General features: G+C 56.7%; 1 protein-coding gene across 1 annotated transcript in view; it reads left to right on the top strand.

Moving 5' to 3' along the window:
* The window catches only part of CATSPERD (cation channel sperm associated auxiliary subunit delta), a 32,672-nt gene that overhangs the window by 502 nt on the left and 6,758 nt on the right, over positions 1 to 25,412 (top strand). The window contains exons 2-19 of the mRNA XM_056107260.1: positions 255 to 429; positions 2,034 to 2,087; positions 3,154 to 3,226; positions 4,937 to 5,051; positions 5,639 to 5,706; positions 6,270 to 6,383; positions 7,209 to 7,292; positions 8,865 to 9,015; positions 9,893 to 9,988; positions 11,407 to 11,489; positions 11,878 to 12,054; positions 12,997 to 13,110; positions 15,415 to 15,504; positions 17,791 to 17,849; positions 20,094 to 20,172; positions 21,745 to 21,797; positions 23,558 to 23,632; positions 23,834 to 23,950. Of these exons, the coding sequence (XP_055963235.1) occupies positions 255 to 429; positions 2,034 to 2,087; positions 3,154 to 3,226; positions 4,937 to 5,051; positions 5,639 to 5,706; positions 6,270 to 6,383; positions 7,209 to 7,292; positions 8,865 to 9,015; positions 9,893 to 9,988; positions 11,407 to 11,489; positions 11,878 to 12,054; positions 12,997 to 13,110; positions 15,415 to 15,504; positions 17,791 to 17,849; positions 20,094 to 20,172; positions 21,745 to 21,797; positions 23,558 to 23,632; positions 23,834 to 23,950 (1,777 nt within the window). The remainder of the gene's footprint in view (positions 1 to 254; positions 430 to 2,033; positions 2,088 to 3,153; positions 3,227 to 4,936; positions 5,052 to 5,638; positions 5,707 to 6,269; positions 6,384 to 7,208; positions 7,293 to 8,864; positions 9,016 to 9,892; positions 9,989 to 11,406; positions 11,490 to 11,877; positions 12,055 to 12,996; positions 13,111 to 15,414; positions 15,505 to 17,790; positions 17,850 to 20,093; positions 20,173 to 21,744; positions 21,798 to 23,557; positions 23,633 to 23,833; positions 23,951 to 25,412) is intronic.

Here is a 25,412-nt window from a genome sequence, read left to right as displayed (position 1 = left end):
CCCGCTGTGCTATCGCTCCAGCCCCTGAGGGTGCACGGTTGACACCCTCAGACCAAAGCAGGGTTAGCCGCCGGTGGACCTTGGCCGCACGTGGGCAGTCCCGTGCCTTCTGCGCTTAGGCGTCCGGGGGCTTCGCTGCCGGCTCATTTGGCTTTCGCGGGAGGCCGTGCACAGTCCACCAGACGTGCCCCGAGTGGGGCCGACCCGGGACCGACAAGCGCCTGCTCGACCTCCTGCCCCCACCTCCCCCGCAGCCTTCACTCCCTTCCCCCAAGTCCGGACCCTCCGGCGGGAGCACCGTCTGCGCATGCGCAGACCGAGCCGGGGTCCCCGGGGGAGGAGGCCGTTGAAGGCCAGTGTCCTGCAGCGGATCCCGGGGAAGATGCTGCTGTTGGCGCTGCTGGTGGCGGCGGCGCAGGCCTCGCTGCCGTGTCCTCCGGCCAAACCTAGAGAGCCGAGCCAGTGGGGCCACCCTTCCCAGGCTGGGGTTTCCGCGGGGCTCAGGGGCAGGAGGGGCCGGGGGCGAGATCATTTCCACTCCTGACTCGGAGGAGTGCGTGAGATTTGAGGGAAGAGTTGGTCTCAAGGTCACTGTGGCTGCAGGGTGCCCTTGACAGCTGACCGAGTGCAGGGCCCACCCCGGGGATGAACGAGCAGCTCTGTGTGCCTGTGTGTGCGTGCCCCTTCCGCTCACAGAAGCTTTTCTTAATGTCTGGGTTTGTGGTGCTTCCGGGCCACACATCAAACAGTGCTCAGGAGTCACTCCTGACTCTGCACTCAGGAATTTGGCAGTGTTTGCGGAACCGTATGGGGTGCCAGAGCTCAACCCGGGTCTGCCCTGTGCCAGGAAAGTGCCCTTCCCAGTGTACCGTATTCCCTCCAAACCCAAAATTTTTGTTTTTATTTTATTCTTTCTCTCTCTTTTTTTTTTTTTGGGACGGGGGGATTGTTTCTGGGTCACACCCGGCAATGCTCAAGGGTTACTCCTGGCTCTGCACTCAGGAATCACTCCGGGGACCATATGGGATGCCAAGGATCGAACTCAAATTGAGCCAAATGCTCTCTCCACTCTCCTATTGATCCGCGCCCTCTGGTGGGATTTGCTGCACATTCCACAGATTTTTTTTTTCTTTTTGTGTCACACCCGGCGATGCTCAGGGGTTACTCCTGGCTCATGCACTCAGGAATCACTCCTGGCGGTGCTCAGGGGACCACATGGGATGCTGGGAATGGAACCTGGGTCGGCCACGTTGGCCGCGTGCAAGGCAAACGCCCTACCCGCTGTGCTATCGCTCCAGCCCCTTCCACAGATGTTGATCGCTGGTGTCTCCGGTCTCCCTTCCAGGTTTCGTATGGTGAGGACTGACAAGCTGTTTGATCAGGTCCAAGGGGTACGTGATTTCGGTCGTAGCGACCCTTCCTTCACCAACTTACTGCATCAAGGGGGCATCAGGGAGGGCACTTGCCCTGCACGCAACTGGGTTGGATCCCTGGCACTCCATAGGGTACCTCGAGACCCCCCAGGTGTGATCCCTGAACACCAAACCACGTGAAATCCCTGAGCACCACTGAGTGTTTTTAGCACCCAAACCAAAACCAAATACATCGTGTGCTATATATTGGCCTTTCCACGTATTCTTCTTCAAGTGTCTGGTTTTGAAGATGTTGGCTATGGGATTCTTTCTCCACTGGCCTCTGTTTTGGTTCGGTTCGGTTCGGTTTGGTTTGGTTTGGTTTGGTTTGGGGGCCACACAGGGCAATGTTCAGGGGTCATTCCTGGCTCTGCACTCAGGATTTACTCCGAGCAGTGTTCAGTGGACCCTATGGGATGACGGGGATCAAACCAGGCTCGGTGGCAGGCAAGGCCAGTGCCCTCTGTGATCTTCTGTCGCTCCAGCCCTGTCGTTTTTGGTTTTTAAGATCCACAACCAGGGTTGGAACAAGGGGACTTTCTCTTAGTGTCTGTGATTCTTGCTAAGATTCTCATATCCAGTGTGACGCTCTTCCTAGGACTTGCTCTATTCTGCATCTAGAACTCCACTCTTGATTAAACATCCATGTGACGAAAACATTGTCTTGTATTTAGGGTAAGTACATTTCATTTCCGATTCCCTTCCCATTGTCTGGGTGTGGGGACGGAGGGGCACACCCAGCCGAGCTCAGGGCTACTCCTGACTCTCTACCCTTACGGTCTTGGGGACAGATCACTAGGGTCTCCCTGTTACAGTTTTCCAGACTTTGGGGGAGGGGTGGGTATCCAGAGAAGACGGGGCTGGGAATGAGTACAGAGCTTAGGCTTGCCCTGCATGCAGCCAACCCTGGTCCAACCCCCCAGCACCATATTGGGTTCTCCTGATCACCACTAAGGTTGGCTTCGGAGCACAGAGCCGTGAAAAATTCCAGAGACCTCTCCTTGCCACGGAGCCAGGAATAGCTCCTGTGCACACCACCAGGGGGCGCTCCTGAGCACCGACCCAGCAATAGCCACTGAGTACCAACAGGGGGAGCTGCTGAGCCCAGAGCTGAGTATAACCCCTGAACACCACCAGGGGGCGCTCCTGAACACAGGAAAAAATCATTGCGTGTGACTGGATGTGGGTGACACAGGGGTCACTCCTGGTTCTGCACTCAGGAATTATTCCTGGTAGTGCTCAGGGGACCATATGGGATGCGGGGAATTGAACCCGGGTCGGCCGCTTGCAACCCAACCCAGGTCAGGCACTCAGGAATTACTCCTGGCAGTGCTCGGGGAACCCTCTGGGATAATGGGAACCGAACCCGGGTCGGCCGCGTGCAAGGCAAACGCCCTACCCGGCTGTGCTATCTCTCCAGGCCTCCCCTTGGCTAACTTTTAAAAGTTTGTCATGTGTTTTCAGTTGAGACAAAGGAAGAATAGTTTCTCTTTTTTCCCTCCTGCTTGAATTCTTTGTTTTCCCTATTTTATCATCGCGATGGTACCAGAAGGACAAGAGGATTTACAGTTAGGCCTTTGGTGCACAAAATTACTGCTCTTCTCTTGTTCGTTTGGGGGTCCCACCTGGCAGTGCTCAAGACTTTTCCCTGCCTCTGTGCTCAGGGATCACTCCTCAGGGACTCAGCTCTCTCTAGCCCTGAAAGATTATCCTAATTTCACTCCTGTGTTGCTTCCTCCAGAAACAGAGTCTTTTTCTCGACAAATAACTTTGAAAGCAGCCTGTTTCCACTGAGAATCCCTATCTCGTTTAAGGTACCTATTTTCTGGACAATCTCAAGTGTTTGGGGCTGGAGAGAGTACGGCTCACCCTGGCCCAATACCCCACATCGCAAATGGTCCCCGAGTCCACCAAGAGTCATTGCTGAGTGCAGAGGCAGGCGTTACTCCGGGGGCTGGAGCCATAGCACAGCGGGGAGGGCGTTTGCCTTGCACGCGGCCGACCTAAGTTCGATTCCCAGCATCCCATAGGGTCCCCTGAGCGCCGCCAGGAGTAATTCTTGAGCGCAGAGCCAGGAGGAACCCCTGTGCATTGCCGGGTGTGACCCAAAAAGAAAAAAAAAGAGGCAGGCGGTACTTCTGAGCACTGATGGTTGTGACTGTGACCCGCCCCCCCACCACACACACACAAAACGCAACTAGAGTGTTGAAGTCACTAGAATGATAAAACAGTGGGGAGGACGCTGGCCTTCCATGTGGCCACACCTCACACCTGGCAGTGCTCAAGACTTATCAATCCTTGGCATCCTTGGCATCCTTGGGTTCAATCCTTGGCATTCATAAGGCCCCCTGAGCCCCACCAAGTGTGATCCCTGAGCATAGAGCCAGCGGTCAGCCCTGAGCACCACTGGGCGTCGCCCCAAACAAGAAACCAAACAAGAAGAAAAGAGATCAGAGAGGAAACACGGGAATTAAGGTACATCCCTGGGGCTGGAGCGATAGCACAGCGAGTAAGGTGTTTGCCTCACAGGCGGCCGACCTGGGTTCGATTCCCAGCATCCCATAGGGTCCCCCGAGCACCGCCAGGAGTCATTCCTGAGTGCAGAGCTAGGAGTAAGCCCTCACCAAAAAAAAAAAAAAATTGCTTTTATAACCTGCACTTATGGGGCTGTTTGTCATCTTGCTTCTTTTTTGTTTGGTTTTGGTTTTCAGGCCACATCTGGCGATGCTCAGGGGTTCCTCCTGGCTCTGCACTCAGGAATTACTCCTGGCGGTGCTCGGGGGACCCTCTGGGGTGCCGGGGATCGAACCTGGGTCGGCTGCATGCAAGGCCAGTTCCCTCGGGCCTGGAGCAATAGGACAGCAGGGAGGGCGTTTGCCTTGGACATGGCCAACCCGGGTTCGATTCCCAGCATCCCATAGGGTCCCCTGAGTACCGCCAGGGGTCATTCCTGGGTGCAGAACCAGGAGGAACCCCTGTGCAACACCAGGCGTGCCCCAAAAGTGAAAATAAATAAATCACGACACAAATCACGACCATCCTGTTATTCGTCGATTGCCTCGAGCAGGCCCCAGTAACGTCTCCTTCATCCTAGCCCTGAGATTTTTAAGAAAGTGCCATATTCAAGGCTCTTTAGGAGAATGAGACCCAGTGTAACCTGCCCACACGGCAGAGCCTGGCAAACTCCCCGTGGCGTACCCAATATGCCAAATACCAGTAAATAAATAAAGTTAAATAATAAATAATAAAGTTAAATAAAGTTAAGAAAAAAAAAAAAGGCCAATTCCCTCCCCATTGCCCAGTCACTCTGGCCTGATGTTAAGCTGCTTCTTTGGGTGGGGGGTGTCTCCCAAGGAGAGCCCAGAAAGTGGGGGGACCCCCTGGAGATTCCTGTCTCCCCCCCACCCCAGAACCGTAGTTCATTGGTACAGCGCAAGGATGCAGAGCTGTCAGGCTCTGTGGAGTTGGGGGCCACCAGGATCAACCCGGCAGTGCTCAGCGTCCCCTGACGTTCTTCCTTTCAGGTCGACAGAGCAGAAGTCACCGCGGCCCACTTCACCAGGTCGATGTTGTTGCTGGTCGTGAATTTTCACGTCTACATTTATGATTACAAGGTTGACTTCTGGCTCACGCCGGAAGGTGACATGTGGTTGGGAATGTGTGTGTGTGTGTGTGTGTGTGTGTGTGTGTGTGTGTGTGTGTGTGGTGAGAGTCAGACTCAGAACTTCCCACATTCAGGGAGAAAGAGAGAAGGAGGAGGAGGAGGAGGAGGAGGGAGGGGGGGGAGGAGGAGGGGGAGGATGGGGAGGGGGAGGAGGAGAAGGAGGAGGAGGGAGAGGGGGAGGAGGAGGGGGAGGGGGAGGAGGGGGAGGAGGAGGAGGAGGAGGAGGGCTGGAGTGATAGCACGGTCAGGAGGGCTTTTGCCTTGCATGCAGCTGGCCCGGGTTCGATTCCCAGCATCCCATAGGGTCCCCCGAGCACTGGCCAGCACTGCCAGGAGTAATTCCTGAGTGCAGAGTCAGGAGTATCCCCTGAGCATCGCCGGCTGTGACCCCCCTGCAAAAAAAGCAAAAAAAAAAAAAAGAAAGAAAAGAAGGGAGAAAGGAGAGAGGGAGGTATGGAGAGGGGATAGGAGGAGAGAAGGGGGGAGGGAGAGGAGGATGAGGGAGGGAGAGGAGGGAGGAGGGGGACTAGTGATCTCCGTGGCCGTGACCTTGCCCTTCCAGGAATAGCACACCCCGTGTCGCACGTCTCCGGAGACAACTGCTGCTATAGCTCAGAGCCCGTCTGCTTGGTGAGGACCCTGTGCGCGACTCTGGGTGACGGGGGCCGTCCCCGATGGTGCTCGGGGGCCGTGCCCAGCTCTGTGCTTGGGGACGGGCCTGGCAGTGCCCCGGGGCCTGTGTGCGGTGCCAGAGATTGCACTGGGGTCAGTCAAGGCGATGCTTCTTGTCCTCTCCGGCCCGAGAAAGTAGGTCTGTTTTTTTTTTTTTTTGCTTTTTGGGTCACACCCGGCGATGCTCAGGGGTTCCTCCGGGCTCTGCACTCAGGAATGACTCCTGGCAGTGCTCGGGGGACCATCTGGGATGCTGGGAATCGAACCCGGGTCGGCCGCGTGCAAGGCAAATGCCCTGCCCGCTGTGCTATCACTCCAGCCCCAAGGAACACTTAAACCTACATCGCCAGTAGGTTTCTCCAGCCCCTGATAAGTCATCCCTTGCTTTCTAGAACTTTCTTCCCAGCCAGTGGCACGTCTGCACTCTTGGAGCTGATCTCCGCCAACGCGCCCCTCCCCTGCCCCCTCCCTCCGCCCACCCCCCCGCCAACAACTCACACCACCACCTTCGTGTCTCGCAGGCTGTAAGTAGAACTGTGTTCGCTTACTTACACGGAGCACAGGTATCAGACGCCACGCTCTATATTTCCGTGACCGAGGGGCTCAGTTTCAGACCCTACAGCTACAGAAGGCAGGTAAGTAAGTTCAGGGCCGGAGTAATAGCACGGGGCTGGGGGGGGGGGGGGCGCTTATCCTTGCACCCGGCCGACCCCAGCTCCATCTCTGGCATCCCACGAAGTTCCCGCCAGAAGCGATCCCTGAGGGCTGGAGTGATAGCACAGCGGGGAGGGCGTTTGCCTTGCATGCAGCCAACCCGAGTTCAATTCCCAGCATCCCAGAGGGTCCCCCGAGCACCGCCAGGAGTCAATTCCTGAGTGCCTGAGCCAGGAGTAACCCCTGAGCATCGCCGGGTGTGACCCAAAAAGCAAAACAAACAAACAAACAAAAAAAAACAAAAAAGAAAACCAGTGACAGGCTGGAGCAATAGCACAGCGGGGAGGGCGTTTGCCTTGCATGCGGCCGACTCGGGTTCGATTCCCAGCATCCCATAGGGTCCCCCGAGCACCACCAGGAGTCATCCCTGAGCGCATGAGCCAGGAGTCACCCCTGAGCATCGCTGGGTGCAACCCAAAAAGCAAAAAAGAAAAAAAAATAGTGATCCCTGAACCAAGAGAGCCAAGAGGCCAAAAGTCAGCCCCCAGCACCTTTGGGTGCACCACGCCACACGCAGCCTCCGGCACCCCACCCCGCCCCCGTTTCAGCCCCTTTCGCCTCCAAGGATGGTTCAGTGCCCCGGTGAGAGAGACGCCCAGGGGCCTGTTACTCGCAGAATCTTCTGGCTGCGTTGGGCGTTTGTTGGGGCTGGGGTTTGGTGCTCACGGCTGACCTCTGGCGGTGGGGCCGGGGATCGAACCCCGCTGCCGGGCGCTGGGTCCTGACCTGGTCCTTGTATCTCCTAGGAGGAGTTCCACGGATATCTGGGAGGGATCTTCAACTTCTACAGCCTGTCCCAAGTGGGGCTGCTTTTCTATTACAACAGGAGGGTAAGTCTCTCCGGTCCGCACCGTGGACATCCCGTGCAAAGCCGCGGTGGGGATGTGACTCGGCAGGAAACCAGCAGCCCAGGCTGGAGCGATGGCACAGCGGGGAGGGCGTTTGCCTTGCACGCGGCCGACCCGGGTTCGATTCCCAGCATCCCATATGGTCCCCCGAGCAGCACCAGGAGCGATTTCTGAGTGCAGAGTCAGGGGTAACCTAAAAAAGAAAAAAAAAGAAGGAAAACCACGTGCCTCATATGTGAGGCCCCAAGTCGGATCCCAAGAACCACACACACACACACACACACACACACACACACACACGCTCTGAACCTTTTTTCTTTCCCTTGGAAGGGGCCACCTCTGGTGGTTGTCAGCGCCGACACCTAGCTGAGGGGTCGCTCCTGGCGGGGCTCAGAGGATGCCAGGGATGGAACCCAGGTTGGCCGCCTGCAAGGCAAACACCTTACCCACTGTCCTATTGCTCCAGTCCCCACCCACCCATACTTACACCGTCCACCCTCCTCGCCCACTCAGTACTCATTTATCCTTAAGTAGGGCGTTTGCCTTGCATACAGCCAACCCGAGTTCGATTCCTCTGCCCCTCTCGGAGAGCCCGGCAAGCTACCGAGAGTATCTCGCCCACACGGCAGAGCCTGGCAAGCTCCCCGTGACATATTCGATATGCCAGACACAGTAACAACAAAGTCTCCAATGCCAGACACAGTAACAACAAAGTCTCCAATGCCAGACACAGTAACAACAAAGTCTCCAATGCCAGACACAGTAACAACAAAGTCTCCAATGCCAGACACAGTAACAACAAAGTCTCCAATGGAGACGTTACTGAGCCCGCTCGAGCAAATCGATGAACAACGGGAGGACCGTGGATCCATCCATCCATGCACGCACATACTCGTGCCTGTTACTCCACTCCGATACCGATTCTGCCATTGATCTGCGAGTACTGAGCCCTCTCAACCAATTTTCTTGCTCGGCCACCTACTGTCCACCCAGTAACTTATCCTGTCACCCACCCACCGGCCACTCACTGCTGAATCATCCATCCGTCCACTCATTCAAGCCATTTCTCCTTCCCGTACCATTTGGCCATTCATTCACCTACCCATCCTTCCATCCATCCATCCATCCATCCAATCCATCCCACCATTAATCTCCTCATCTTTCATCCGTCCATCACCCTTTAGTACATCCATCTGCCCACCCCCCTGTTATTTCTTTTTTTTTCTTTTTGGGTCACACCCAATGATGCTCAGGGGTTCCTCCTGGCTCTGCACTCAGGAACCACCCCTGGAGGTGCTCCGGGGACCCTATGGGATGCTAGGAATCGAACCCGGGTCAGCCGCGTGCAAGGCAAACGCCCTCCGCGCTGTGCTGTCGCTCCAGGCCCCAGGCAACTATCCATCCTTCTGCTCACTTTTCCATCCACCTCTCCATCCGTCCATCCATCCATCTGACTATCCGTCTGTCTGTCCGTCCACCCATCCTTCTCCTCACTTTCCGATCCATCTTCCCGTCTGTCCGCCCATTCGCCTTCCGGTCATCTCCTCCCTGCAGGCCAAGTTCAGTTACTCCGAGCACCCCCTGAACCGCAGCTTTGGGCAGTCTTTTGACTACAGACACAACCCTAACATCCTCATCCCGCCGGGCCAGAAGGGCACCCTGATCTTCTGGAGCAAAAGGAGCCTGTTTATTTCTCGAAACACAGGTAAGCCCAGCCCAGGCTCAGAGCCCACCTCCTGGTGGAGAGCGGGGGTGGGGGGGTGGGAACGCCCCGAGCCCTGACTTCCTCTTTCCTCTGATTGAATGCTTGTGATAGCAAACCGTTCCCTATCTTCAGGCCCCCTCCCTTCCCCCATCTGACCTACTAAGGCAGCGGGTCCACGTCTTTGACCCAGGAAACGCATCTCTGGTCTGGAAGGTGGCGTGGCGACTTTCAGATGTGGGGAGGGCTGCCTTCTCCCACATCCCCCCGAGGCCCAAGACAGAGCTGTGCTGGCAATGTGCAAGATGCCTCCGCCCCCAGCCCCCAGCCAGAGTAAGGCAGAGAGCCAGAGGCAGCCCACCTGGGAAGAAGTGAGGTTGAGGATGCAGTGCACAGCGAGGCTGCAGGCACACCCGCCATCACAGCCTGCTCCCAACCCCAGGACAGAGCCTGGATAGGGATGCTTCACCGGTGCAAGGACAGGACTCGTGGGGTGACTCATCTCTGTGGAGAACTCATGCCAGAAAGAGAACCAGATCATATTCTTTTTTTTTTCTTTTTGGGTCACACCCAGCAATGCTCAGGGGTTCCTCCTGGATTTGCCACTCGCCTGGCTTTGCTTTTTTTTTTTTTTTTTTTTTTTTGCTTTTCGGGTCACACCTGGCGATGCTCAGGGGCTACTCCTGGCTTTGCACTCAGGAATCACCCCTGGCGGTGCTCAGGGGACCCTATGGGATGCTGGGAATTGAACCCGGGTCGGCCGCCTGCAAGGTAAACGCCCTCCCCGCTGTGCTATCACTCCAGCCCCTCTCTGCCGTCTTTTAGCCTCGGAGGGACCCGATGGCCCTGCATACTGTTCCGTGCCTGTGTTCTTCTATAGGTCAGCTCGTGAGACCAGTCTACTTGGAGGAAGCTTACCACAGCCCCTTGAAGACCATGTCTGATCTCAATCTGACTATCCACAGCGTGGCCGCTAGTAAGTCCCTCCCCCCAGCATGGCAGAGAACTTTCTAGAAGTTTCCCTTTTTAGGGTTTATATTTTTGAAATTTTGGTGCGGGAGGTCTGGAGTGATAGCACAGCAGGGAGGGCGTTTGCCTTGCACACGGCCGACCCGGGTTCTATCCCTGGCATCCCGTATGGTCCTCCGAGCACCTCCAGGAGTAGTTCCTGAGTGCAGAGCCGGGAGTCACCCCTGAGAATCGCTGGGTGTGACTCAAAGAGCAATAAATAAATAACAAATAAATGAAAAAGTTTGGTGGGACTCCAAGACAGTTCCCAGGGAATCTGATAGTCTCTCCAAACACAGTGGTGGAATTTTAATTTTAATTTTTTACTTTGACCTTTATTTGATTTTTGTTATTATCATTGTTCTTCTTTCTTTTATTTAATTTTTTTTTGGTTTTGCTTTTGGGGTCACACCCAGTGATGCGCAGGGGTTACTCCTGGTTCATGCACTCAGGAACTATTCCTGGTTGTGCTCAGGGGACCATATGGGATGCTGGGGATCGAACCCGGGTCGGGCTGTGTGCAAGGCAAATGCCCTCCCCGCTGTGCCATCACTCCAGCCCCTTATTTAAATTTTTGAGCCACAACCCAGGGTTCTCAGATCTCATTCCAGGCTCGGTGCTCAGGGATCACTCCTGGCAGTATCGAGGGACCCTATGGGGTGTTAGGGATTGAGCCCAGCTTGGTGACATGCAAGGTAAACACCTTTCCTTCTGTCCCTGTTCCCTATTTCTCTGACTTGAGGGGCTCACACCAGCAGTGCTCAGGGGTTTCTCTCTGCTCTGTGCTCAGGGGTCATTTCTCGGTGATGTTCAAGGGACCTTAGAAAGCCAGTGATGGAACCCGGGCACCTTATGAAGCTTTTAAATATATAAAAACAAAATGATGGGGGCTGGAGCGATAGCACAGCGGGGAGGGCGTCTGCCTGGCACGCGGCCGACCCGGGTTCGATTCCCAGCCTCCCACATGGTCCCCCGAGCACCGCCAGGAGTAACTCCTGAGTGCAGAGCCAGGAGGAACCCCTGTGCAACGCCCGGGTGTGACCCAAAAAGAAAAAAAAAATAGTAACAACAAGTCTCACAGTGGAGATGTTACTGGTGCCCACTCGAGCAAATCGATGAACAACAGAACGACAGTCCTGCAGACAGTACTTGTTTGGGAGTCGCACCCAGTGGTGCTTCGCGGTTACTCCTGGCTCTGTGCTCAGGAATCAGTCCTGGCGATGCTCAGGGGACCCGATGGGAGACCGGGGTTTGAATTCAAGCCAGCCGTCTGCAAGGCGAGTGCTCGATCTGCTAGTCCTACCGTTCCAGCCTGGACAATTTCAAGTATTTCCGTCCAGTGAAATAACCCTCGTTGAAATGTTTTGTGTGTTCTCTTGTCCCTAGATCAAAACGAAATGGCGATGTTAACGAAGCAGAATAATTTGTATTACGGTTTCCAGGGAATCCTGTCGACGACACTAATGAAAGTACGTCACAAGCAAAACTGTGTCATTTCCAGGTTGGTTGGGGCGAGAGGGGTTTTGTTTTTGTGCGTTTGTTTTGGGTCACACCCCGCGGTGCTCAGGGCTTCCTCCTGGTTCTGTGCTCAGGGATCACTCCTAGCGCGGCATCGGAGACCCTTGTGGGGTTCCGGGAAAGTGACCCCAGGCCAGCCACATGCAAGGCGAGTGTCCTCCCCGCTGGACTTTCTCTCCGGTCCGCAGGAAAAAGTGATCCCACACTCAAACTTCGGTTCTTTGGCGCGGGGCTCACTTCTGGCGATGCTCAGAGGAATCGAACCCAGGCTTCGTGTGCATCCCCCGGACTTCCCCTCACTCTCTCTCCAGCCCCTATTTTGTTTTCTCTTCTTTTCAGTTGCCAGACCCGTACTATTTTTCCCCCATGTCCGTCGTGACCTTCTCGGGCTTGGGAAAGCTCGAGATCCTGACGCCAATTCAAGATACGATCCTCTTCATTTTCAATTATGAGAAGTTGCTCTTCAACATGAAAACGCTCCTCATGGACCCCCACTACAGAATTGGTCCCTGCAAAGTATGTGGTCGCTCCTGTCACCTCAGTGTCCCAGGCTCCTCCAAGTATGGGGGAGGGGGGCAGAAAGGGCAGGTAGATCTGCAGCTTGCCGGGTTCCATGGTGAATGGACTCAGACCGGAACAATGGGACAGCTGGAGGGCCCGGGTTCAATCCCAGCCTCCCATGGGGTCCTCTGAGCACCGCCAGGAGTGAGCCCTGAGTGCAGAGCCCGGAGTCGGCCCTGAGCATCGCCGGGTGTGGCCTCAAAACCAAAAGAAAGAAGAAAAACAGCAAAGCTGGAGCTTTCCCACGCATAGCCGAGCACTTGCTTCAGACCTTTAAGTGCCTCTTGAACCCTCAACAAACTCTTGTTTTGGAGGGTACACACTTGACATTGAATTGCTCTTGGCTGTGCACTCAGGGCTAGCTACTGGCGGTGCTGCGGGGGAGGGGGCTATGGGATTCCAGGGATCGAACCCGGGTGGACGGCGCCCTTCCTGCTGTCCTATTTCTTGGTCCAAAAGTTTTTTTTTTAATTTTCTTTGTCATTTTTTTTTCCTTTTCTTTTCTCTTTTCCTTTTGGGTCAGACCCGGCAATGCACAGGGGTTCCTCCTGGCTCTGCACTCAGGAATCACTCCTGGCGGTGCTCGGGGGACCCTGTGGGATGCTGGGAATCGAATTCGGGATGGCTGCGTGCAAGGCAAACGCCCTACCGGCTGTGCTCTTGCTCCAGCCCCTTTCTTTGTCATTTTAAAAAAGGGGGTGCGGGGGGGCTGGAGCAATAGCACAGCGGGTAGGGTGTTTGCCTTGCACGCGGCCGACCCGGGTTCGATTCCCAGCATCCCATAGGGTCCCCCGAGCACCGCCAGGAGTAACCCCTGCGCATCGCCAGGTGTGACCCAAAAAAGCAAAAAAAAAATTAAATAAAAATGGGGGTGGGGGGGCACACCCTTTTGAGCAGGTGGAGTTCCTGGAGGGCGAGTTTGAGAACCGGATGTACACCATCGACATGAACAGCAAACTGGAGCTGACAGCCACAATTGTCCCACGGCCGCTGGCATCCCCCATGCCACTGGTAAGGCTTCCGTCTGCAGGACCAGGGCCGCTGCTGTCTTTCTCTCTGGGTTTCGGGCCGCCCCCGGCGATGCTCGGGGCCTCCGCCCTGGCTCTGTGCGCAGGGATCACTCCCAGTGGCACTCCTGGTGCTTGGGGTCAAATCCGGGTTGGCTGTGCAAGGTCAACACCTCCTGTCCTGTGCTGGCTCTCTGGTCCCTGCAGCCCCAGGGGCCTGAGAGAGTGTGGGGTGACCTAGGGGCCCCATGCCAGAGCACTTGCCTGACAAGCATGAGCTCCTGGTGTGAGCACTGTGGGGGAGAGGAGACAGGGGAGTTGGGAGGAGACGGTTCAAAAGGCTGAAGCGCGTGCTTTGCCCGTGGGAGCTCCGGCAAACGTTGCATGAACCCCCCCCCACAAAAAAAAACAGCAAGCCAGGAGTAACACCCCACCCCACCCCCGCCTGCTCTGCTGGGTGCGCCCTAAAAGCCTGTCAAATTAAAGAGAGGGTGTTCGGGACTGGAGCGATCGCACAGCAGGTAGGGGCGTTTGCCTTGCACGCGGCCAGCCCGGGTTCGATTCCCGGCATCCCATAGGGTCCCCTGAGCACTGCCAGGAGTAACTCCTGAGTGCAGAGCCAGGAGGAACCCCTGTGCATCGCCGGGTGTGACCCGAAAAGAAAAAAAAAAGGCAAATGAATAAATTAAATAAATCAAGAGAGGATGTTCTTTATTTATTTATTTTTTTGCCTTTTTGGGTCACACCCAGCGATGCTCAGAGTTTATTCCTGGCTCTGCACTCAGAAGTTACTCCTGGCGGTGCTTGGGGGACCCTATGGGATGCCAGGGATCGAACCCGGGTCAGCCGCATGCAAGGCAAACGCCCTACCCGCTGAGCTATCACTCCGGTCTCCGAGAGGATGTTCTTTAGTCTGGGATGCAAAGGGGGCAGGTTTCAACTTGAAAAATGGCAGCGTGGGGTGGGGGGCTGGAGCAATAGCACAGCGGGGAGGGCGTTTGCCTTGCATGCGGCCGACCCGGGTTCGATTCCCAGCATCCCATAGGGTCCCCTGAGCACCGCCAGGGGTAATTCCTGAGCGCAGAGACAGGAGTATCCCCTGTGCATCGCCGGGTGTGACCCAAAAAGAAAAAAGAAAAAAAAAAAGAGAAAAACCCAAACAATTCTAATACTAACCCTAATGATCCCAGATCTTAAATTCCCCCTTGATTCGTTACAATAAATCAATAAACAAGAAGAAGAAGGGCCCCAGAGCCAAAGTCCAGCAAGGTAGAGCGTTTGCCTTGTACACGGTCGACCTGAGTTTGACCCCCAGAACTCCATCGGGTCCTCCAAGGAGTGAACCCTGAGCACAGAGCCAGGAGTAAGCCCTGAGCATCGCTGGGTGTGGCTTCAAAACAAAACTGGAGAGGGCATGTTAGCTGTTTAAAAGCAAGTCAGGGGCTGGAGCAATAGCACAGCGGGGAGGGCGTTTGCCTTGCACGCGGCCGACCCGGGTTCGATTCCCAGCATCCCATAGGGTCCCCCGAGCACCACCAGGAGTCATTCCTGAGTGCATGAGCCAGGAGGAACCCCTGAACATCGCCGGGTGTGACCCAAAAAAAAAGCAAAAAAAAAAAAAAGGCAGTGGGGAGGCCTCTCGGAGAGATAGCGCAGGGGGGATGTTACTTGTCTCAGCGCGGCCACGCAGGTGCCAGCCCTGTCAACCCGCAGCACCAGAGGGTCCCTCCAGCACTGTCCAAGGGCGCTCTCGAGTACCACCTGGAGGGGGCGCTCCCGAGCACCGAACCAGGACGACGAGCATCTGCATCTGCGCGCCACCGCCACCAGAGGGCGGTCCTGAGAGCAGAGCCAGGAACAATTGCCCCTGAGCACCACCAGGGGGCACTCCCGAGCACGGGGCCAGGAATCGCAGCACCTAAGCGCCACCAGGGGACGCTCTTGCGCACAGAGCCAGGAACAGCCCCTGAGTTCCAAGGATCGAGGCCCAACTCCCCCCCCCCCATCTCAGATCAAAGAAGAAAAGGAAAAGGGGGCTGGGTGTGGGGGGATCCGGTTAGCAGAAGGGTGGGGGGTGTCCGGTCTGCCCTGGGGTCCCCAGTGGCCCTCACCCCTCTTGGCCTCTCTGATGACCCCGCTGGGTCTTGCCGTGCTGTGGGTGGGGCATCACGGCCAGAGTCGGGGGGCAGATGTCCGTGGGCATCAGACTGGACGCTGCCGGCCCCCCCCCCAGCCTGCTGCCCCCTGACTCTGCAGACACCAGAGTCGTGTCCACAGGCCTGCTCCTGACCTCTGACCCCACCCCCAGGTGTTGGTGAGCAACCCCCACTCCCTGGGGCTGGAGACCAAGATGTACGAGGACAGTTACTTCCTGGACCAGAGCACCAAGTTCAGGCTGGTGAGAGCCTCCCCCACCCCCGCACCGCGCCCCTGGGTGGGGCACCAAGGAACCGGAAGGGGATCCTCCACCCCCGACCCCTGACCCCCGACCCCAGCAGGCAGCAACTGCACAGACGAGTGAGGACCTCGTTCCCGCCCCTGCCGAGCTTTCCCATGGGAAAGTTCTGGTCGCCTGGGGCCAGGGAGGGCAGGAGTGTGCTCACGGGGTAAACTGAGGCAGGAGAGGAGAGGTGAACTGGGGTGGGGGCTGTGGGGGCTGTGGGGGCAGGGCTTGGCCAAAGAAGAGTCTGGAGGGTCCGTCTGGGTCCACACCGTGGAGTTTGGAAGGCTGGTGTTTGGACCACTCCTGGCTCTGTGCTCTGGGATGGCTCCTGGCTCTGTGCTCAGGGCTCACTCTTGGCTCTGTGATCAGGTCTGACTCCAGGCTCTGTGCTCAGGGCTCACTCCTGGCTCTGTGCTCAGGGCTCACTTCTGCGGTACTCAAGGGACCCTGCGTGGCACCAGTAATGGAACCAGGGCTGGCCGCCTACCAGGCCAGCGCCTAATCTGCTGGACAATAGTTGGTCCTGAGTTGGAGTTATCGTGGGTTTTTTGGGGGGGTTGGATTTGCCCCGGGGGTGTTCACTGACTCTTGGCTCTGCTCTGGGGTCACTCCTGGTGGGCCACGGGGGACCCTGTGCACTGCTGGACTCAAACTTGAGTCGGCCACATGCAGGGCAAATGCCTTCCTGCAGTGCTCTCTCCGGAGGGGTGAGTTTGAACTTGACTCAGGATTCCTTCAATCTATCTGTGTCTGTGTGTTGGGGTGTGTGTGTGTGTGTGTGTGTGTGTTTCTGTGTCCGTGTATCTGTGTGTCTGTCTGTTTCTGTGTATCTGTGTGTGTCTGTGTGTCACTGTATCTTTGTATACCTGTGCGTCTTTGCGTGCCTGTGTGTCTCTGTGTGGCTGTGTGTGGCTGTGTGTCTCTGTATCTGTGTGTCTGTGTGTCTCTGTGTGTGCTGTATGTTTCTGTGTGTCTGTGTGTCTCTGTGTCTCTGTGTCTGTATGTGTCTGTGTGTGTCTGTGTGTTTCTGTGTGTTTCTCTGTGTCTGTGTGTGTCTATGCGTGTCTGTGTGTGTCTGTATATGTCTGTGTATCTGTGTGTGTCTGTGTGTCACTGTGTCTTTGTATATCTGTGCGTCTTTGCGTGCCTGTGTATCTCTGTGTAGCTGTGTGTGTCTTTGTGTGTCTGTGTATCTGTGTGTGTCTGTATGTTTCTGTGTGTCTCTGTTTCTGTGTGTCTGTGTGGCTCTGTGTCTGTGTATGTGTCTGTGTCTGTATGTGTCTGTGTGTCTCTGTATGTGTCTGTGTCTGTGTGTGTCTTTGTGTTTCTGTGTGTTTCTCTGTGTCTGTGTGTGTCTATGCGTGTCTGTGTGTGTCTGTATGTGTCTGTGTGTCTGTGTGTTTCTGTGTGTCTCTGTGTTTCTCTGTGCCTGTGTGTGTCTATGTGTCTGTGTGTCTGTGTGTTTCTGTATGTGTGTGTGTCTGTGTGTCTCTGTGTGTTTGTGTGTCTGTGTGTGTGCTGTATGTTTCTGTGTGTCTGTGTGGCTCTGTGTCTGTATGTGTCTGTGTGTCTCTGTGTGTGTCTGTGTCTGTGTGTCTCTGTCTGTATGTGTCTGTGTGTGTCTGTGTGTCTCTCTGTGTCTCTGTGTGCCTGTGTGTCTGTGTGTCTCTGTGTTTCTCTGTGCCTGTGTGTGTCTATGTGTCTGTGTGTCTATGTGTTTCTGTATGTGTGTGTGTCTGTGTGTCTCTGTGTGTTTGTGTGTCTGTGTGTGTGCTGTATGTTTCTGTGTGTCTGTGTGGCTCTGTGTCTGTATGTGTCTGTGTGTCTCTGTGTGTGTCTGTGTCTGTGTGTCTCTGTCTGTATGTGTCTGTGTGTGTCTGTGTGTCTCTCTGTGTCTCTGTGTGCCTGTGTGTCTGTGTGTTTCTGTGTGTCTCTGTGTCTGTGTGTTTCTCTGTGTCTGTGTGTGTCTGTGTGTCCGTGTGCGTCTGTGTATTTCTGTATGTGTCTGTGTGTGTCTGTGTGTCTCTGTGTCTGTGTGTCTCTGTGTGTGTTTGGGCCACACACAGTGCTCTCTGGTGCTCAGGGCTCGCTCTGGTGTTTCTGGGGTCCCCTGCAGTGGTCCCGGGGTATGCAAAGCTGCACTCTGCCCCCGGGCCCAGTGGAGTGAGCGCCTGGGCGGCCGCGCGCGTGGGCGCTGGTCTCCGTGGGGCGCCGCGTGACGCAGCTGTCTCTGGCCCACAGCACATCTCCCTCAAACAGCAGCAACACTCGGGCAGGGCGGACCCCAACTTCACCTCCTGGTAGGTCGCTGCCGCCCAGGGCCCGGGGCTCTAACAGGATGGGTGTCGGGGGGTCCTTCCAGTTGGGGTTGAACGTGGGGTGCGGAGCCAAAGCCCACCGTGCACTGCGGCTGCTTCAGGTTCAGTCCCCGACCCCCCTGGAGTTCCCCGAGCCCTGCAAAGTGACCCCGGAGCACAGAGTCGGGAGTCAGTCCTGAGCACGGGCAGGTGTGGTCCAAAAACAGAACAAAACAAAAATGACGGTGAGCCTGGCGGCCACAAATCTCCAGAACCCAACGGGAAGCCCAGGTGTGCAGGACCGGTGGCTGCAGACGCCAGGCCTCAGGGGATGGGGAGGGGCCACCCCACCCCACCTCCCCGCCCCTTCGGGGGTCCTGGCTCTCATGCCCACAAGCTGCCCCCGGTGCCATTTTAAGCTCTTTTAGGGCCCCGATCCGGAGCCTCTCAAACGAATCTCAGAATGGAGCAGCTCCCTGCAGAGATGTCTCTGGACCCCAATGGTTTAAAATTCTAGAATTCCAGGAGCAAGCGGCCACGAAATGCTCTTATTCATAACAAGCAATCCAAGATAAATTATCTAGCATTTGCCAGTGGGGCGGGCTTGAGGGGTGGTGGGAGGGTGTGATGGGGGTGGAGTGGGTGTGGACATGTTCAGTGTAATCAGTTATTTTGAACGACATTACGAAAAATAAAATTTTAATTAAGGAATTAATTGACGGAAAGGATCTGACCAAATTTAAACACTAAAAATAAATCTTATCTTTGGTTCTCTTTGAAAAAAAAAAAGATGGTGAAGTTAACAAAACCATCATAAAGAGAAGAGGTGGAGTCTCAGGGAAGGTCTCGGGGGCCAAGTGAGAATTAGGTTCCTGGTCAAGGCTCTGAATGGTATAGGATGGGTGGGTGGGTGGGTGGATGGATGGTGAGTGGGTGGATGGATGGATGGATGGGTGGGTGGATGGATGGGTGGGCGGATGGATGGATGGATGGGTAGATGGATGGGTGGATGGATGGGTGGATGGATGGATGGATGGATGAGTGGATGGATGGGTGGGTGGGTGGATGGATGGATGGATGGATTGATGGATTATAGGATGGTGGATGGACGGATGGGTGGATGGATGGATGGGTGGGTGGATGGATGGGTGGGTGGATGGATGGATGGATGGATGGGTAGATGGATGGGAGGATGGATGGGTGGATGGATGGATGGATGGATGGATGAGTGGATGGATGGGTGGGTGGGTGGATGGATGGATGGATGAATGGATGGGTAGATGGATGGGTGGATGGATGGATGGATGGATGGGTAGATGGATGGGTGGATGGATGGGTGGATGGATGGATGGGTAGATGGATGGGTGGATGGATGGGTGGATGGATGGATGGGTAGATGGATGGGTGGATGGATGGGTGGATGGATGGGTGGATGGATGGATGAGTGGATGGATGTGTGGGTGGGTGGATGGATGGATTGATGGATTATAGGATGGTGGATGGACGGATGGGTGGGTGGATGGACGGGTGGGTGGGTGGGTGGATGGATGGGTGGATGGATGGGTGGGTGGGTGGATGGATGGATTGATGGATTATAGGATGGTGGATGGATGGATGGGTCGATGGATGGGTGGATGGATGGATGGTTGGGTGGGTGGATGGATGGGTGGGTGGGTGGATGGATGGATTGATGGATTATAGGATGGTGGATGGACGGATGGGTGGGTGGATGGACGGGTGGGTGGGTGGGTGGGTGGATGGATGGGTGGATGGATGGATGGATGGATGGGTGGATGGATGGGTAGGTGGATGGGTGGATGGGTGGATGGATGGGTGGGTGGGTGGATGGATGGATTGATGGATTATAGGATGGTGGATGGATGGATGGGTGGGTGGATAGACGAGTGGGTGGGTGGGTGGGTGGATGGATGGATGGGTGGGTGGATGGATGGATTATGGGTGGGTGGATGGATGGGTGGATGGATGGATGGATGGATGAATGGATGGATGGATGGATGAGTGGCAGGGTGGGTGAGTGGATGGTGAATGGGTGGCTGGCTGGGTGGGTGGGTGGATGGATGGATGGATGAATGGACAGGTGGGTGGGTGGATGGTGAGTGAGTGGATGGGTGAGTGGGTGGGTGGCTGATGGGCAGATGGACGGACGGATGGGGTGGAAGGGTACCTGGCAGCACTCTCCAGCCCCGCTCTGGGTCCGTCGCCCACCCCCGCCTTACTGTGGTGCAGGATAAAGAGGGAGACCGCCTCCACCGTCACCCTGGACATCGCCAACAAGGAAGCTTCGTGTGTGAACATTCCGCCTCTGGTAGGTCCCCAACTTCCGCTGCCCCGTTGTCTCCTGGTGCCAGCAGGAAGGCACAGATGCTGGTCTTTTTTTTTTTTCGCTTTTTTGGAGTCTCACCCAACCCAGCGATGCACAGGGGTTCCTCCTGGCTCAGCACTCAGTAATTACCCCTGGCGGTGCTCGGGGGACCCTATGGGATGCTGGGGATCGAACCTGGGTCGGTCGCGTGCAGGGCAAACGCCCTACCCGCTGTGCTATCGCTCCATCCCCTCAGATTCCATTTGGGTCAGGAAACAGACACTGCCCCTGGGGCGGCCCTCAGGGCTCCTGGCCCGGGGAGCTTAAATCCTCCTTCCTTAGTCTCTCTCCAGGGCTCCCGAGAGAACCCTGAGTAGCCACGAGTGGCCCCGAAGGGCAGGTGGCCCAGACGTCCATCGGCAAGATGGACACACGAGAGGCGGGAAATCCCCAGCACCTCAGCAAGGGGAGATGGGCCAGCACCACAGCACCCCACGGGGGGCACCGGCCTTGCATGTGGCTGACCTGGTTCTGACCCCCGACATCCCATGGGGTCCTCCCAACCCACCAGGAGTAAGCCCTGAGCACTGCCGGGTGTGGCCCAGAAACCCACAGAAGCTACCGAATCTCTGTTTTCTGCTTTTCCTCACAGCCTGGCCATTCATTCATTCTCCCGCCCTGTGTTGTAGCACCCTCCTGTTGTTCATCAGTTTGCTCGAACGGGCACCAGCAACGTCTCCATCGTGAGACTTGTTGTTACTGTGTTTGGCATATCGAATACGTCACGGGGAGCTTGCCAGGCTTGGCCGTGTGGGCGAGCGAGGTATCCTTGGTAGCTTGCCAGACTCTCCGAGAGGGATGGAGGAATCGAACCTGGGTCGGCCATGTGCAAGGAAAACACCCTAGCCACTGTGCTATCACTCCAGCCCACCCTGTGTTGTGTATAACATTATTATTATTATTATTATTATTATTGTTGTTGTTGTTGTTGTTATTGGGCTGGAGCAATAGCACAGCGGTAGGGCGTCTGCCTTGCACGCAGCCAACATGGCCGACCCGAGTTCGATTCCTCCGCCCCTCTCGGAGAGCCCGGCAAACTACCGAGAGTATCTCGCCCTCGGGGCAGAGCCTGGCAAGCTCCCCGTGAGGTATTCGATATGCCAGACACAGTAACAACAAAGTCTCCAATGCCAGACACAGTAACAACAAAGTCTCCAATGCCAGACACAGTAACAACAAAGTCTCCAATGCCAAACACAGTAACAACAAAGTCTCCAATGGAGACGTTACTGGGCCCGCTCGAGCAAATCGATGAACAACGGGAGGTCAGTGATTACTATTATTATTATTGTTGCTGTTATTGTTTTGTTTTGGGACACACCCAGCGATGCTCAGGGGTTCCTCCTGGCTCTGCACTCAGGAACCACTCCTGGTGGTACTCGGGGGACCCTAGGGAGTGCCGGGAATCGAACCCGCGTTGGCACGTGCACGTAGACACCCTCCCTCCGCGCTGTCCTATGGCCCCACCCCTGCCCCCGCTGTGGATTTCACCCTCCCCCTCTGTCCCCTCCGCAGACCGCCCTCATCAACATCGGTTGCGATGCTGAGAAAAAGGTCGTCATTCAGAAGTGAGCAGAGAGACCACGGAGTGGCCAGGGGGGCGCGGGCATGGGGGGACACCCCCCCAGGCCCCCTTCTGTCTTCTGAAACACCGTTTGGGGACTAACGGGACACCCTGGGGTGGCCGAAAAACAAACTAAAAAGGGGTTAGAGGGCTGGAGAATAGTATCGCGGGTAGGGCGTTTTTCTTGCACGTGGCCGACCCGGGTTCGATTCCTGGCATCCTGTATGGTCCCCAAGCACCACCAGGGGTAACTCCTGAGTGCGTGAGTCAGGAGTAACCCCTGAGCGTCGCCAGGTGTGACCCACAAAAAGAAAGAACGAGAAAAGGAGGGGTTGGAATGACAGGTGTCAGAGGTCACAGTTGAGTGACTGGCCAGCCAGGAAGTGGCCCTGTGTTGGGGGGCAGAGAGGGGGCATTGGACCAGTGGGGCAGACCCCTCACCCCGAGAGCCCTCTCCAACCCCAGAACTTCTGGAGGGGGTCACCCGGAGATGCTCGGGGCTTCTTCCTGACTCCACAGTCGGGGGTCTCTCCTGGCCGTGCTCGGCGCCCGGTGGGATGGAACCCGGGTCAGCCATTTACGAGGCAAACACCCTCCCCCTGGGCTAGGGCTCGGCCGCTGTGGGATTTAATCTCTTGCTGAGAGTCTGGGGGAGTGTCGGTGGCCCGAGGAAACCACAGCCTGAGAGACCCCCACACCACGCTCCCAGCGGAGGAGGGAGGGAGAGAGGACGGGAGGAGCCAGGGCGGGAGGGCTGGCGGGGACCCGGAGGCATCTGACACGCGTGGGGCTCTGGATTTGGGCTCTGTGACACGTGGTCCCTCTGGGGAACTGCTACGAGGGACCCCAGGGAGCTGGCAAGAGACCCCCAAGGAAGGAGCAGGGAGGAAGGGGGAAAGAAAGTTGGAAGGAAGGAAGGAAGGAAGGAAGGAAGGAAGGAAGGAAGGGAGGGAGGGAGGGAGGGAGGGAGGGAGGGAGGGAGGAAGGAAGGAAGGGAAGAAGGAAGGAAGGAAGGAAGGGAGGGAGGGAGGGAGGGAGGGAGGGAGGGAAAGAAGAAAAAGAAAGAAAAAGAAAGAAAGAAAGAAAGAAAGAAAGAAAGAGAAAGAAAGGAAGGAAGGAAAGAAAGAAAGAAAGAGAAGGAAGGAAGGAAGGAAGGAAGGAAGGGAGAAAGAAAAAAAGAAAGAAAGAGAGAGAAAGAGAGAGAGAAAGGAAGAGAGAAAGGAAGAAAGGAAGGAAAGAAGGAAGAAAGAGAAAGGAAGGAAGAAGGGAAGGAAGGAAGGGAGAAAGAAAGAAAGAAAGAAAGAAAGGAAGGAAGGAAGAGAGAGGAAGGAAGGATGAAAGGAAGGAAGGACGGAAGGAAGAGAGAGAGAAAGAGAAAAAGAAAAAGGAAGGAAGGAGTGAAAGAAGGGAGGAAGAAAGGGAAGGTAGGAGGGAGAATGGGAGGGAGAGAGGGAGAGAGGGAGGGAGGAAGGAAGCAGGAGAGGGAGGGAGGAAAGAAGGAAGGAGGGGAGGGAGGGCAGGAGGGAGGGAAGGAGGGGAGAGGGAGGGGGAAGGAGGGAAGGGAGAGGTGGGGAGAGGGGCGGGAGGGGCCGGAGGGGGGGTGTCTGGAGTCTCTGCGAGCAGCAGCCCTGGGCCCCTCCCTGGCCCTGAGTGGGCACAAGGGCAGAGCGGGCCCTGGGCACTGCCGGGGGTGGCCACGGAGGCTGCAGAGCATCTGGGATTTGGGGGCGGGTCTGCCGGCGCCTGACGGTCCCGCGGCCGCAGGGACACCACGTCCTGCAGCGAGGGGATCCTGGACTCGGTGGAACTCCAGAACAACTACAGCTACGTCCTGGACCGGTGAGGGAGCCCCTCCCCGCTCCCACCCCCCAGCTCCCCCAGCCGGGAGCCAGGACGGTTTGAAGACTCATACTGGAGGCCTGGGGTGCGTGGGGGGCTGGCCGGGAAGGTGCCGGCCCTGCCCGCAGTGGAGCCGGTTCCGTCCCCGCCACCTCCCTGGGGTCCCCCCGAATCTCCCGGATCTCTCGGCGCCTCCCCCAGGGACATCTACAGCCCGAACTTGTCCGGGGAGGACCAGGTGGTGTTCTACGATTACGCCTTGCTGGGCTGCCCCCTGCTGGTCTACTACGACACTCCCTGGAAGCCAGTTCTGCAGCTGTGAGTGGATGAGGGGGATGAGGGGTGCACGGCCCCTGCGACCCCACAGCCTGGGGGTGCCTTGACCCAGGCCCCCAGCCCCCAACTAACTCCTCCTGCATCAGCCCGGAGCCGGTACAACAGACGTTGATGGTGGCAGGGTGGGCACGGGGTGAGTGGGGTTTCCCCTGGAGTACTCCCACGAGTGCTCCCAAGACTTCCCCCCACGTGCTCCCCTTGAGTGCTCCCCCTTAATGATCCCCTGAGTGCACCCTCCGAGTCCCTTGATGATCCTGTGGTGCTCTCCGTGGTGCTCCCTGGAGTACTTCCACGAGCGAGTGCTCCCCCAGTACTTTCCCCAGATGCTCCCCTTTGATCCCGTGGGTGCTCCTCTGAGTGCTCCCTGGAGTACATCCACGCGTGCTCCCCAAGTACTTTCCCCAGATGCTCCCCTTTGATCCCGTGGGTGCTCCTCTGAGTGCTCCCTGGAGTACATCCATGAGTGCTCCCTGAGTGCTTTCCCCAGATGCTCCCCTTGAGTGCTCCCCTTTGATCCCATGGGTGCTCCTCTGAGTGCTCCCTGGAGTACATCCACGCGTGCTCCCCAAGTACTTTCCCCAGATGCTCCCCTTTGATCCCGTGGGTGCTCCTCTGAGTGCTCCCTGGAGTACATCCACGCGTGCTCCCCAAGTACTTTCCCCAGGTGCTCCCCTTTGATCCCGTGGGTGCTCCTCTGAGTGCTCCCTGGAGTACATCCATGAGTGCTCCCTGAGTGCTTTCCCCAGATGCTCCCCTTGAGTGCTCCCCTTTGATCCCATGGGTGCTCCTCTGAGTGCTCCCTGGAGTACATCCACGCGTGCTCCCCAAGTACTTTCACCAGATGCTCCCCTTTGATTCCATGGGTGCTCCTCTGAGTGCTCCCTGGAGTACATCCACGAGTGCTCCCCGAGTGCTTTCCCCAAGTGCTCCCCTTTGATCCCGTGGTGCTCCTCTGAGTGCTCCCTGGAGTACTCCCACGAGTGCTCCCCGAGTGCTTTCCCCAAGTGCTCCCCTTGAGAGCTCTCCCGGATGATCTCGTGGGCCCTCCTCTTGGTGCTCCCCAAGTGCTCCCCCTGAGCTTGGAGGCAGCGGCCTTCTCCCCTCCTCCCCACACGCGCCCTTATACCCGCCCCCCACCGGACTGCATTTAACCTTCAGTGCCCCGTTAGTTAAGGCCACTCGCCCGCTTGCAGCCAAGCCCGGTTCAACCCCCGATGCCCTGGAGGGTCTTCTGAGCACCGCCCAGAGTGATCCCTGGTGCTCAGGGATGACTCCTGGCTCTGCGTTCTGGGCTCGCTCCTGTCAGGACTCAGACTGTCGGGGTTCTGGGGATCAAACCCGGGCCGGCTCTGCGCAAGGCTCTTGCCCTCCACGCTGCCCTGTGGCGCCAGCCCCGATCGGCAAAGCCTTCTTGCTTGTTTTTGCTTTTTCGGTCACACCCAGC

Source organism: Sorex fumeus, unplaced genomic scaffold (assembly GCF_029834395.1).
Source record: "Sorex fumeus unplaced genomic scaffold, SorFum_2.1 ptg000156l, whole genome shotgun sequence".
NCBI classification, from domain to species: domain Eukaryota; kingdom Metazoa; phylum Chordata; class Mammalia; order Eulipotyphla; family Soricidae; genus Sorex; species Sorex fumeus.
This window is presented reverse-complemented; position numbering and strand designations above follow the sequence as displayed.